The 13,820-nt window shown below is 31.0% G+C and overlaps 2 protein-coding genes across 2 annotated transcripts in view; one reads left to right on the forward strand and one right to left on the reverse strand.

The window, feature by feature from the left end:
- Nucleotides 1-802, forward strand: part of LOC113391249 (large proline-rich protein bag6-B-like) — an 18,874-nt gene extending 18,072 nt beyond the window's left edge. The window contains exon 14 of the mRNA XM_026627197.1: nucleotides 747-802. Within this exon, the coding sequence (XP_026482982.1) occupies nucleotides 747-802 (56 nt within the window). The remainder of the gene's footprint in view (nucleotides 1-746) is intronic.
- A 3,404-nt stretch (nucleotides 803-4,206) lies between these two features.
- On the reverse strand, nucleotides 4,207-7,990 carry LOC113363899 (trafficking kinesin-binding protein 1-like). Its single transcript, XM_026606381.1, has 3 exons — nucleotides 7,711-7,990; nucleotides 4,434-4,538; nucleotides 4,207-4,358 (listed from the first exon to the last, which is right to left on the reverse strand). The coding sequence occupies exons 1-3, from the start codon at nucleotides 7,814-7,816 to the stop codon at nucleotides 4,222-4,224; spliced, it is 348 nt and encodes a 115-aa protein (XP_026462166.1). The 5' UTR covers nucleotides 7,817-7,990; the 3' UTR covers nucleotides 4,207-4,221.
- Between the last annotated feature and the right edge of the window lie 5,830 nt (nucleotides 7,991-13,820).

Below are 13,820 nucleotides of genomic sequence, written 5' to 3' on the forward strand. Positions count from 1 at the left end.
ATATATATATATATATATATATATATAATAAATTAATATATCTATATCATGTTGCACATGGTCAACTCGGACAATAACTGGAAAATTTTGCATAATAATTATCTGCATTTAGATTGGATTGGCAAGAAAGTATTATCGGTTCTCAAATATAGATGGCGTTATAGACTTCTGTCGCGATATGATCTATCCTATTGATTTATCATAATCTATCAATATATCGTGATAAATTAGAATCTATTATGATATAATGTGTTCTATCGTGATTTAACCTGAAACATCTATGATTCCCCTAGAGAAGCCTATTCTGCAAACAGAGTGCCATCTACACTCGTAGACGTAAAATAGAAGTAGAAAAGATAAAGACGTAGTCGAAAATGAAATAGAAAGACTGAAAGAAATGGGAAGAAGAAGAATGCAGATGGTTGACAACTTACGTGAGAAGAGTAAATGCAGGGAAGTGAAAGCCGAAGAACAGGATCAGGAAGCATGAAAGCAAATGTTTGGAAAGAAAAATGCCTGAGAAAAGGGAGAGGAGGGAATAGTGGTAATGGGCATGATAGAAGAGGTAAAGAAATCACTTATTTGTGATGGCTCTCACACAATGGACCTGCCTTCGGGTAGACCACCATTATTATTATTATTATTTTTATCTGTGATTTGAAATGATCTAATGTTATCTCTCATTATTTGTTATGGTTTATGAATACTTAATATGATCTATCAATATATTACATTGATTCCTTTAGGAAAATTCGCCGATCAAATAGAAATGTACCATAGCGTTGTTATTGCTGTGAAGTGAGGCGTTTCACATATAAAATATAATCTAAAAAGCGCACAAAGGTCAAACGCATAATGTTATCATAAGTGCATCTTTCTAATATGCCCTTGATTACACAACACATACGTGAAGTTAAGTTCTATATCTAATATAGAACACCTGATTGCACAGCAAATACACAGTTATTAGGAGGCCGTCCATTAATCACGTGAGGTTTTTAGGAGTAGGGGGGGGGGGTTGACAGAAAATCACGAAATAGCACATGAGGGAGGAAGGGGTATAGTAAGATATCACATGTATTTATTTTTAACTGATTTTTTTTTTAATCAAACATTTAAAACAAAATTCAAAAATTTTACAGTTTTATCATGTAACTAAAAATACACGTGATGTTTGGTGGAGGAAAGGGGGTAATTTTGAATATCACCATGTATCACCAAGGGGGAGGAGGTGTCCACAAATCTTTGAAAACTAGCTCACGTGATTAGTGGATGCCCCCTAAGCGAGTGTTGCCAAAAAATGTCTATTTTATTGGAGAACTGGCCCCATGGATACAAAATAGACCAAGAAGCAATTAACTGACCTTCAAAATTGCATTTATTTGATTCAGAATGAAATAAAATGAAAAATGAAATAAAAAAAAAATTTAAAAAAATTTAAAAAAAAATAAAAAAAATGCCTTGAAACGTCGAAAGAACATGAATTTGCCTGTCGATTTTTCTGGCGAAAACGTGGTTTCTCTTGCGGGAATTTATGTTATTATCAAGGTATAAGGGGTGTATTCTCAAACCATGGATCTGCCTAATTCGTCTTATCCTTCATTTTCAATCAATCAGTCACAATGTACATGAACGTCATTACAGATTCAAAAATAGTACGAGGCATAATTTACAAATCAATCAATGCCACAAACATAAATCTACACAGATACACATTTATATATATATATATATATATATATATATATATATATATATATATGTATATGCATAACATGTAGTGTGTGTAAATACATTATTCATTTCTATTTTCATCGTCTTTGTTATGTAAGAAAATGTAAACATGGCGTTACGTCGACACCCAATGTATGATATAAGTAATTATAAATTTATAATATTATGTTATATATATATATATATATACTAGATGACCCGACAAACGTTGTCCTGTTCCCGCGTATACAATGCAAAAGTTCCAAATTTTTTAACATCCTATTTAATGTCCTGCCTTTGTGATTTATTTATGGTCTTATCATAAGCATTATAAGAAATTCAGAAAAAAATAATATAGTATCTGCGTTAAAAGAACAATATCACACTTGATTTTAACACACGGCATATTTGCTTCAATAATTTAGTCTATAATTTTCATAATCCCGTACGATATATTAGTTGCTTTTTGGCAATAACAATTTTTAAAGTACATTTTTCTTACTAATAATTTAATAAACATTATTGTTCATGTTCAAGTCTTAGGTGACCTAATTTGTAAAATATACTTCATATGTGCACTACTCAATCTAAGATCAACTAAATATTCCATATCCAATGCCAAACAAATGAATTTTTGACACATGAAACAAAATTCTAAACAATTTTTATAATAAATAGAAATATTTTTTGTATCGTTAAATAATTTAGTAAAATAAACCAAAATGCGATATGTATAAGTTTAAAAAAAAAGGTATATGCAATTTTGGACTGTTTACTTTACTTTTTAAAATGATTTCCATAATTTCATCTGCCACATCATTTACTGATGACTGTAACTTATATTATTCTAATTTATGGCACATCTCAGCTGCTTTTTGGATTATATTACATTTTTCTTATATATTATATTCTAATATTATATAGGTTCATAATTTCAGCTAAATTCAAATTTCAAGTGAATTGACATTTCTAGCAGATGATGGTTCAAATAGTTTCAATGCCAAACAATAAGTGTTTTTTGTAATTTTTGCCATTTATTTCTACAATATTACTATATATTTATCGTTTATGAAATCTTAAAAATTTTCTTTGACAAATTCTAAAAAGAATGATCAAAATCCGAATAACCGCTTAAGAAAAGTGTCAAATCATACACCCGTACAGAATTTTATATATAAGATATATACTGAGAATTTATTAAATAATCAATGGTATTGTAAAGATAATTTTGTTCGACTTCAACAATGATTATCAAATTGCCTTCGTCCAGGCGCATTTATTTAAACTTAAAACTAGTGATCATGACAAAGAAAATGTTTAATATAATTAATACAGGGTGTCACAAAACTTAACGTCTAGCCGAAGCTGGGCGAAAGTACTGATTTTATTAACTATCCTAAAAAATTTTTGATAAAACTAGTGGGTAATGGCATCGTGCGTTAAGGCAAACTCCTAAAACTTCCCGTACCATAAATTAGCATTAAAAAAAAACTAAAATTTATTGAAAACTTTGAAAAAAAAGAGATTTTTGAATAATTTAAATTTTTTGAAAAGTTTAGCTGGTTAGAAAAATGATTTTTTTTATATTTCGATTTTTTTTTTGAAAATTTTGAACTTTTTCCAAAGCAATTGTGCTGCATGGCTGTTTGAGAAAAAAGAAAATTATAAATTGAGAAAAAAATGTTATCATTACTGCATATTTCTAATGTGTCTTTCATTGTGTTATTAAACACATACCTGAAGTTAGATTCATATAAACTCGTAGTGAAAACTGTCAAAATGCTGCGTATCAGTTGTGCAGTCAGGCGTTTTAGATATAAAACCTAACCTTGAAAACCCACAAACCCACGTCTAAAGAAGAATGTTATCATTACTGCATTTTTCTGATGTATCGTGATAACACATACGTAAAAAGTTAGGTTTTATGTGTCAAACGTCTGATCGCAGAGCAAATACATAGCATTTTGACAGTTTTTACTACCAATTTATATAAAGAAAGAAGCTTAGCATAGCGTTGCCATGACAACGATATGTTATGGTCCATTTTATCAGAGATTGGCCACTAGATCTCAACAGGAACTTATTATTTTGATTATAGGTGCTTTAGAAATTTGTTGATAATTCCAACTAAGTATTTCCTCGTAAGACCAGATTTGATACCAAATATATAGTGGTATTGCATAATTCTCCAGTTCTTAAACAAATCTACCCCAAACCCTCAATGTTGCCGAATTCAATAGTTGCCACCAAATATTTTACCAGAAACGACTGGCATTTAAAACCATACGCCTATAGCCAAATTTATTCTCTCAATAATTCAGTATATTTATAGGCCTATTCCTGGATAACTTTTCTGTATTATCTGCCTGCAGTATAATATAAGATAATATGAACACAAAAGAAGTCAATTGCATATATGTTGTCCGCTTGATTTCACCAGGATAAAATTATTTCATCTTACAATAAGTAAGTGGTAAACTATTAGAAAAAGTTTATCCAAAACCAGGTCTATTGTTTTGTAATTAAAAAAAAAGACTCACCGAAATAATTCAGGGTCTCCCTGATCTGATCAGGCGATAGTTTCTCGTGAGCGTCACTAGGTGGAAGCGCTGGACTGGGTATGAACCAGTCCTGATTTTCGTATCCTGAAAGGAAGAAATAAATATTTATATGTTTGTTTTGTATATATATGATTGTTTTAGGTTAGTTCCTAAACTTACCGGCGAATTCGGTGAGAGCGTCCGATCTCAATTTGTATCTCGGGATCTGTTCTTCGAGGAGACTGAAGATCTCGACTTCTGGCAGATGTTCGGAACCGCACACGTCTGAAAAAAATAGAAAAATAAATATTAACAAAGTAAAGTATTAATTCATTAATTCAATTGTTATAAACTCAGATTTTTTCAAAATTATCCTAATCATTCCAAAAGTATCCAAATGCATCCAAAGCCATCAAAATCCACCCAAAACCATTCTAATCATTCCAAATGTATCCAAAATCATCCTAATAATTTCAAATACACCCAAAAAGATCCCATTTCAGATCCATCGAAAACCATCCTGATTATTCGAAATACGCCCAAAACCACCAAAATTCATCCAAAACCATGCTAATCATTCCAATACTCATCTAAGTCCATTCCAAACCATCCCAAATGATCCAAGTTCATCCAAAACGATCCAGGTTCATCCAAAACCGTCCTAATCATTCCAAATGTATCCAAAACTATCCTAAATATTCCAAATGTATCCAAAACCATCAGAATGCATCCAAAACCATCAGAATGCATCCAAAACCATCCTAATAATTCCAAATGCATCCAAAACTATCCTAATAATTCCAAATGCATCCAAAACGATTCCATTGCATCCAGATGCATTTAAAAACCAACCTAATCATTCCAAATGCATCCAAGTCCATCCAAAACCATCTTAATCAGCCAAAACGAACCAGGTTCATTCGAAACAATTCTAATCATCATCCTAATCGTTTATAATATATTCAAATCCATCCAAAACCATCCTAATAATTCCTAATGCACCCAAAATAATTCAATTTCATCCAGACCCATCCATAACCATCCTAATCATTCGAAATACATCCATCCAAAACCATCTTAATCATTCCAAACGCACCTGAGTCCATCCAAAACCATCCTAATCATTCAAAAACGATCCAAAATCATCCAAAACGATGCAAGTTCATCCAAAATCATGATCATTCATGTACCAAAACTATTCTAATCATTCCAAATGCAACCAACACCATCAAAATTCATCAGAAATCATCCTAGTCCATCCGAAAACATCCTTATAATTCCAAATGCATCCAGAACGATTCTATTTCATTCAGATCTATCCAAAACCATCAAAATCAATCGAAATACACTGAAAACAATCCAAATCCTTCTAAAATCATCCTAATCATTCGATACCATCCTAATCATTAGAAATTCATCGAAATTCATCCAAAACGATTCAAGTTCACTCAGAACGATCCAGGTTCACCCAATACCATCCTAATGATTCCAAATGCATCCAAAACCATCCTAATTACTCAAAATCCATCCAAATTAATCCAAAACGATCCAAGTTTATCCAAAACAATCTAGGTTCATCCAAAACCATACTTATCATTCCAAATGCATTCAAAACTATCCAAAACCATTCATATTCATCCAAAATAATATCAGGCTGTCAGAGGCAGGTATCAAACCAGAGATCTCTGATAAGAAGTCCAAAACTCTAACCACTGCCATGGCTTAGTGGTTAGAGCTATGGACTTCCAATTTGGAGACCTATGAGGGAAATAAGAGTGTATGAAGATAAAATATTTTAATTTCACTTCCATTGGCTAGGAGTTCAGTTCGGGAAGCGACCAATAGGTTGTGGATTACAATAATCAAATGCACCAATATTCTTTGGTTTAAGGATTTGGAAAAAATTCAATTAAATCATTCATTTAGTTAGATAAAATTCATTCTTCATACAATCCAAGCCATCTAAAACCATCTGCATTTATCCAAAAACAAATTATTTGGTTTAGGAATTTTCAAAAAAACATATCAGTATAAATACGAATTTAAATTATCCAGAGCGGGTGGCGAAGACGACGATACGTATATATGTATACATATGTTTATATTTTTGTCTCGACAAATGTGACATTTCACATCCGGCCGAGTGTAGAATGAAAATGAGAAAAGATTTGTTGGCATGTGTTCAAGTTAAGAAAATAAAATTTATTATGACTTCGAAACTAAAATAGTAATAATAATATTCGCATCTGCAAACATGTGTTAAAAATTTAAACCAGATTTTCACCACAGAGCACCAATGGAGCACCACATTCCAGTGATGATCAACCTATTACCATCGAACTTAAATAGATTTGATTTTAATTTTATCACGCAGAAGGAATAAACTTCATTAAATTTCGATGTTTCCATTTTCGGAAAAAATATCGTTTTTCCTGGTAATGTTTTCTAAATATTCGACAGGCGTCATGAACTTGTTAAACTAGGTTTGAACTCTTGCTATGGCAAGCTGGAATACATTGTTTACAGAAAAACAACGATACACACCACTAATAATATGAAAATATCATAAATAGATATTTAAATACAATGAAGATAATTAGTGTGAGAACGCTACTTTCATCTTCACAAGCTTTGTATCTCTATCTACTTTTTTTCTATCCCTTTTTACTTTCCTTCTATCTCTATACTTGCTTTCTATCTCTTTTTCCTTTATATCTCTCTTTACTTCCCTTATATATCTTTACTTCCTCTCTATCTCTTTACTTCCTTTCTATCTCCTAACATCATTTCTATCTCTATACTTCCTGTCTATCTCTTTACATCCAGTCCATCTCTTTACATCCAGTCCATCTCTTTACATCCTGTCCATCTCTTTACATCCTGTCCATCTCTTTACATCCTTTCTATCTCTATACTTCCTTTCTATCTCTATACTTCCTGTCTATCTCTACATTTCCTGTCTATCTCTCATTTCCTGTCTATCTCTACATTTCCTGTCTATCTCTATACTTCCTGTCTATCTCTATACTTCCTGTCTATCTCTATACTTCCTGTCTATCTCTATACTTCTTTTCTATCTCTTTTTACTTTTATCTCTTTACTTCCTTTCTATCTCTATACTTCCGGTCTATCTCTATACTTCGGATCTATCTCTATACTTCCTGTCTATCTCTTTACTTCCTTTCTATCTTTTTGCTTTCTCTTTTCATCTCTTCCTCATTTTCATTAGCATTACTACCCCCACCCACTTTTATTGTTTATCTTAATTTAATATTAATTATAGATTAATATATATAGACTATTTTTATCATATTTGCTCCATCTGAAGACAGGTCCATAATGCAAAAGTACCACATCTTAAATAAGTAATAATGATAATACTAATAATAATGTTAATGACAAAGACATTTGTTATTTGATTAGATTAATAATTGTGTTTAATTTTATCATCTTTTACCTTTAGATTTTATGGTATCCTCAATAACAAAATTACTGATCAAGTTCTCTTTGGATTTCAGGAGCTGCTTGGCCCTCTGTCGGGCCGTTAAGGGACTCGACTGCATTTCAATTCATGAAGCTTAGCATAATTGACACATAATATTTTTGCACTTCATTTCAAAAACAAACTAAATTAAATTGGATACACTTTAACTTGGTTCAGTTATTAATAAACCGAAACAGGAGCTATTTATTTAGTATGCTAAGTTGTGACGTACAGTCGCTTGCGGCGCTGGCATCGCCTTATCAAAGTTATAAACCCTGACCAATCAAATTGAACTTGCATATTATTTATATTTGCGCATAATGTTTAAACGAATAGAATTGATATAATTAAAATATTTGCTGTGTCCTGAAAGACAGACATTATTAACTTCATATTAAATATTGTTACCAATATTATTTTCTTATTATTATTATCATATTACAGTATTACTATTATGTTTACTGAAATCACAACCGAAAAAAAACTCCAGTATATATTTTAATCTTTAAAAGCATCACTCGAAATTCCAGACTAACTATAATGTCTTTTTAAATTACTCGGATACAATATCGTCCTATTTTTAACTAAATGAATTAACTCTCGAAAATATTCAAAAATAAAAAAAGAGAGTTTCGACTGACACGCGCCAGTCTAGTTTATTTTCGAGTCGGGAATAAAAATACGACATAATTCATATCAGATAAAAGAAAGGAGGTAGACGTAGAGCCAACGACTGCCTAGATTAATAGACCAATTCTGCCTCATAACAGACCAATGTTATGGCAAGGCTATGTTATGAAGAACTTTCCATACTAAATATTGACAAAACCTACGTGATTGCTGTGCAGTCAGGCGTTTTTCTCAGGTTGTCAGATAGATAGAGAACTTAACCTAGAAACCGCACAAATGTCAAATAACGATCTTAAATAACAGCGCCTTTCTGACCCAGCTTCATAACATACGAGTGACGTTGCAGTTCAAGTGTAAACCGCCTGAATGCACAGCAAATATATGACATTTTAACAGTATTCAGTATGATTCAGTAGCATAATGAATGGAAGTTGGAGCGTAACATGGCCTTGCCATAACATTGGTCAGTTATGCGGCAGATTTATTGAATTTACTGAATTTATTTATTATTTTCAAACTGGACCAGCGATGGTTTGAGTTGAAATCTAAACTGATTTTGAAAGGTTTTTAAGAGAACTCGTATGGGGCCATTCAAGTATTACATAAGCACTATAGGGGGGCGGGGGGGTTATTGATTTGCTTATTTTGCTTATTTTTCGTAAGATATTGCTTACTTTTGCTGACAAAGGGGAGGGGAGGAGTAAATAATTGTAATAAATCTGCTTACGTAATACTTGAACGATCCCTATGAAGTTAGCTTTTTAGCACAGCATACTACCAAAAATTATCAAATATTCGAACCATGGCTTATCCTGACAAATGCGATTGAAAATCATTCAGATTTGATTGTTTTGTTCGGAGCAGGTATAAAGTCAACAATTTAGCACAGAATTTCACCAAAATCTATCCCAGTTCCAAACCACTGCATATGTCTTAACCTGAATAAATTTATTATTTTCCACACTAAAACAGCGATAGTCTGAGTTGAAATTGTTTAGATTTTGTAACTTTTTTGTGAGAACTGGTATGAAGTTAGCTTTACAGCATATAATATTAACAAAAGTTATCAAAAACTCGAACCACGGCAAAACTAAATTAAAGATCATTTAGATCTGATTGTTTTTTAAGTAAAACTTCTTTAGGCGCAACTAGAGTGTAAATCCGTACAAATGCAACGCAAATAGCGTTACGCCCGAACTGTACGTCATTCGCTCTCGATGATATCATTTCTATACGGGTCGATTGTAATTAGTCGTCGTGTATGTGAATAGAGATCTGTCGTTGTATGTGTACCAGCATCAACGTTGTATGCGTACCGATATCAACAAGGATAAATAAACATTTTAAAGTTACATCGTAGTGCAAATCTTGATTTAATGAAAAATGCCTGAATCAAAAGAGTATTTTACGCTGTTCCTTGAAAATAATAAAACAAATTAAACATTTGTGCCGTGTACTAAACGTAAGTTTATTGATTAGAAATTATTTATATATTATTCGTAGTTCCTATAAATCTTTGAAGTTATTAAAATGGAAAATATTTTTTAAGCAGGACAGACAAGGTATGAAATCAGCATAAAGACTGGTGTGGGATGAAGTTAGCGCTTTAGCATAAAATTTTACCGAATTCTATCCTAGCTTCAAACCGGAAGATATGTGCTATCCTTTTCTTATCTCTAAAGTTAGCGTTTTAGCACGGAATTTTTACCGAAATCTATCCTAGATTCAAACCAAAAGATATGTGTTATCCTTTTCTTATCGATGAAGTTAGCATTTAAGCACAGAATTTTACCGAAATCTATCCGAGCTTCAAACCGAAAAATATGTGTTATCATTTTTTAAAACCCGAATTTATGTTAAATCCATAATCATGACTCTGATGGTCTGAATAAAAACAATATATACTGTGATTCAATTTAGAAAAAAAATTATAATTATATGTGTTAATATAATATAAATTATTTATAACCACACACACATTTTTTCATAAATCCAGGTATTTGTCTATATATCTATTTACATATTAATCTTGTTACCCATTTACATTTTATCTTTTTAATTATTTATATATTATTCACACATTTATCTATTTCAATCACACATTTATTTATCTATCAACTTGATCATTTAATCATGAATTAATTAATACTATTATTTATTTATTTTATTACCAATTTAATTTTATAAACATTTATATATTTATCTATTTATTTACTTTTATGAACATCAATTTTTTTTTCGCACCGCACTATTATTCAACACTATAATGGCCACTCGTTTATCGAATTATCTAATTATCTATTGATTTATCTATCGAATTGTTGTTGTTCGACCGACGTTCGTGCTGTGACTGATGAAAAAATAAATGTTCGAACATAACCTAAAATAGCACCTCGACCAAATTGTATAACCGAAACTAATTTTGATACATAGCCACCCACGGGTAAGAAGAACTTATGTAGATGTGTTTATTATTTTTATGACGCACATACATAAACATACATACATACATAGATAGAGACATATCACAAATACATACTACCGTCTATGAGACACAAAATGATCAGGAGGTCTGGAAGCGTAATAAGATCAAAATACATAACAGCATTTCCAGTAAAAATTTATATACATATATCCTGCATACATAGAGTAAATATATATATATATATATATATATATATATATATATATATATATATATAACTTTTATGACATTCCAAATTGATCAGGAGGTCTGGAAGCGTAATAAGATGAAAAGTAAATTTATGTAGTTTTTAAAAAATGATCAGGAGGTCTGGAAGCGTATAGTACAAAATACATAACAAGCTTATTCCAGTAAAAGCACATACATACATTCTACATACATAGAGTAAATATATGAAATTTTTGAGATATTCCAAAATGATTCCAAAATGAGAAGGCCTGGAAGCGTAATAAGATCAAAAAACATAACAGCTTATTCCAGTAAAAACACTTACATACATTCTACATACATAGAGTATGTATATATATGAAATTTTTAGGATATTCCAAAATGATCAGTAGGTCTGGAAGCGTAATAAGATCAAAATACACAACAGCTTATTCCAGTAAAAACATATATACACACATCCGACATACATAGAGTAAATTATATGTCATTTTTAGGATATTCTGAAATGATCAAGAGGTCAAGAAGCGTAATAAGATCAAAATGCATAACAGCTTATTCCAGTAAAAACATATATGTACATATTCTACATACATAGAGTAATTTTTTTATTTTTTTATGATATTCTGAAATGATCAGGAGGTCTGGAATTAAATAAAACAAGTGGTGTATGTCATCGTGAATATCTGGAACTTCTCGTACAGTAATTGAGCATTCGAGGAATGAAAATAATCGATGAAATTTTTCAATAATTAATTACAATTGTTTTATATATTTTTAAATATATTATTTATTATGAATACGAAAAAGAAAAAGAAATCGTTTTTTTTAAATTTTGAATTTTTTTGAAATTTTTCAAAATTTAGTTTTTTCTTTGAAAATGATGAAAAGTTTCGAGAATTTGAATTTTTTGAAACTTCGATTTTTTTTGAAAATTTTGTATTTTTTTTGAACATTTTCAGACTTACGAAATTTTCTGTAAGAGCATTTGTTGCACACCGTCTACTCAAGCAAAATGCTTTTTAATCGGATGATCCGTTCTCTCAAAAACTGCATAATCGTTTTTACACCCTTTGCGCTCCATACCTCCGAAACGGCAAAATTGCCTTTTGCAAAAACGCCTCGCGATCGAGTATAAACTGAATGATTTTTCAATCATACACATCGGTTATCCTATCTTATACTGTCGAAAATGCCGAGGACGTAGTTTTAAAATTAAAAATCTTGGTACGGAACCCAAAAAAATATACACAAAATGTGTACTCATTATTAAAATCTCTATAAAATATCTAATGTCTAATGTCTAATGAACATTTTTGACCGTCATATGGCATTATTTTTATTGAGAGTTCATAACCGATGGGCCTGCCTTGCTAAAAATTTAAACAATTTTTCGTTTTGTCAATACAAGTAAAATGTTTTTTTAATTATCAAAATCGGACGCTCCGTTCTTTTAAAAACTGAATTACCGTTTTCGGCACTTTTTGACCCGCATCATGAAAACGGCTAGACGTGCCTTTGCCAAAAACTAATCAGCACGTCTCCTTATCAATAGAAATCGAATGGTTTATGAATCATTCAAATCAGTTGACCGGTGCTCCCAAAAACGTCGACGAAAAATTGTATACACACATACACACATTTTTTCTAAAGTATGCAAAAATGTTCAGAAACCTCTGAAACGTGAAGATACCTAAAAATTTGCACTTTAGATTTTTGGACAATTACAATAACTGACCTTATAAAAAATTAAAAATAAAAGAGTCTAACCTATAAAAATTAATTAAAGATTTCACTGCATCCACATTCCCATTCATCTCTATTCCTGTTGACATTACGCCATCTATATTTATAAAAAAAAGTCAAAACAAAATCCGTTCCCAAATCGTGAACTAGATCAACGACTTAGTGGGTGACGCCAAAGTTCTAATTTTGCGTCCCAAATAACAATTCGCAAGCATCTGTTCGGCCAAAATTACATTCATCAATATTAAAAATTGCTAACTCAAGACATACATCATCTTAATCATACATAAGAAAATGTTATAATCTTAATCATCCTACAATACAATTTTTTTTAGTAAAATTATAAGTAGAACCCAATATTGCAATGAAATTTTTGAAATCAAACTTCTTTAGACGCGACTAGGGCGTAAATCTGTGCAAATGCAACGGAAAAGCGTTACGCTCGTGTCGAGTGCCAATGATCAATTATCATTTCTATACGGGTCGATTGTGATTGGTCGTCGTGTCGCGTGAGTATGATTGCTTTGATTGTATAGTGAAAATAATAAAACAAATGAAAAATCTGATGTGTAAGAAACGTAAGTATATTGAAGTAATTTGTATTATTCGTGGTTACTAGGAAGTTTTTTTTAAAGTTATTAAAATGGAAATGATTTTTATAGGCAAGACAGTTATTACAGCTGCTCAAAGAATGAGACTGTATCGCCAGCGAAATAGTAAAAAAACAAGCAGTCAATGAATGTATGTTAATTTTAATTACATGAAGTTCTTCAAACACAATTGCATGATGAGTGAAATCGTGTGTACAATATTTATTGTTTAGGCGTTGTTTAACATAATAATTTTCTGCATTTTTAAGATATTAAAAAATATTAAAGCAGCTTTATTCTATCATGCCGAAGATATCTTTTTCAGAATTATATCTCATCGTCAGACACTTTTGGAAGTTTAGAGGAAGTCTACATGTTTTTCGATCATGATGGCTATTAAGTATTACAAAGTTGCATATTTTTATAAATAATAAAGAATAAATTAACATTCAGATTTTTTACTCTGA

Source organism: Ctenocephalides felis, unplaced genomic scaffold, assembly GCF_003426905.1.
Source record: "Ctenocephalides felis isolate EL2017-DRISC unplaced genomic scaffold, ASM342690v1 CF-g0.4_SCAFFOLD_00845, whole genome shotgun sequence".
NCBI lineage: Eukaryota > Metazoa > Arthropoda > Insecta > Siphonaptera > Pulicidae > Ctenocephalides > Ctenocephalides felis.

What these genes read in the sequence shown, in the direction of transcription:
- LOC113363899 (XM_026606381.1), bottom strand. Translation starts at nt 7,816, where the DNA reads ATGCAGTCGAGTCCCTTAACGGCCCGACAGAGGGCCAAGCAGCTCCTG. An exon ending in GGATACCATAAAATCTAAAG is followed by an intron (nt 4,539 to 7,710) that starts GTAAAAGATGAT and finishes TATTTTTTTCAG; the next exon opens with ACGTGTGCGGTTCCGAACAT. An exon ending in CGCTCTCACCGAATTCGCCG is followed by an intron (nt 4,359 to 4,433) that starts GTAAGTTTAGGA and finishes TCTTCCTTTCAG; the next exon opens with GATACGAAAATCAGGACTGG.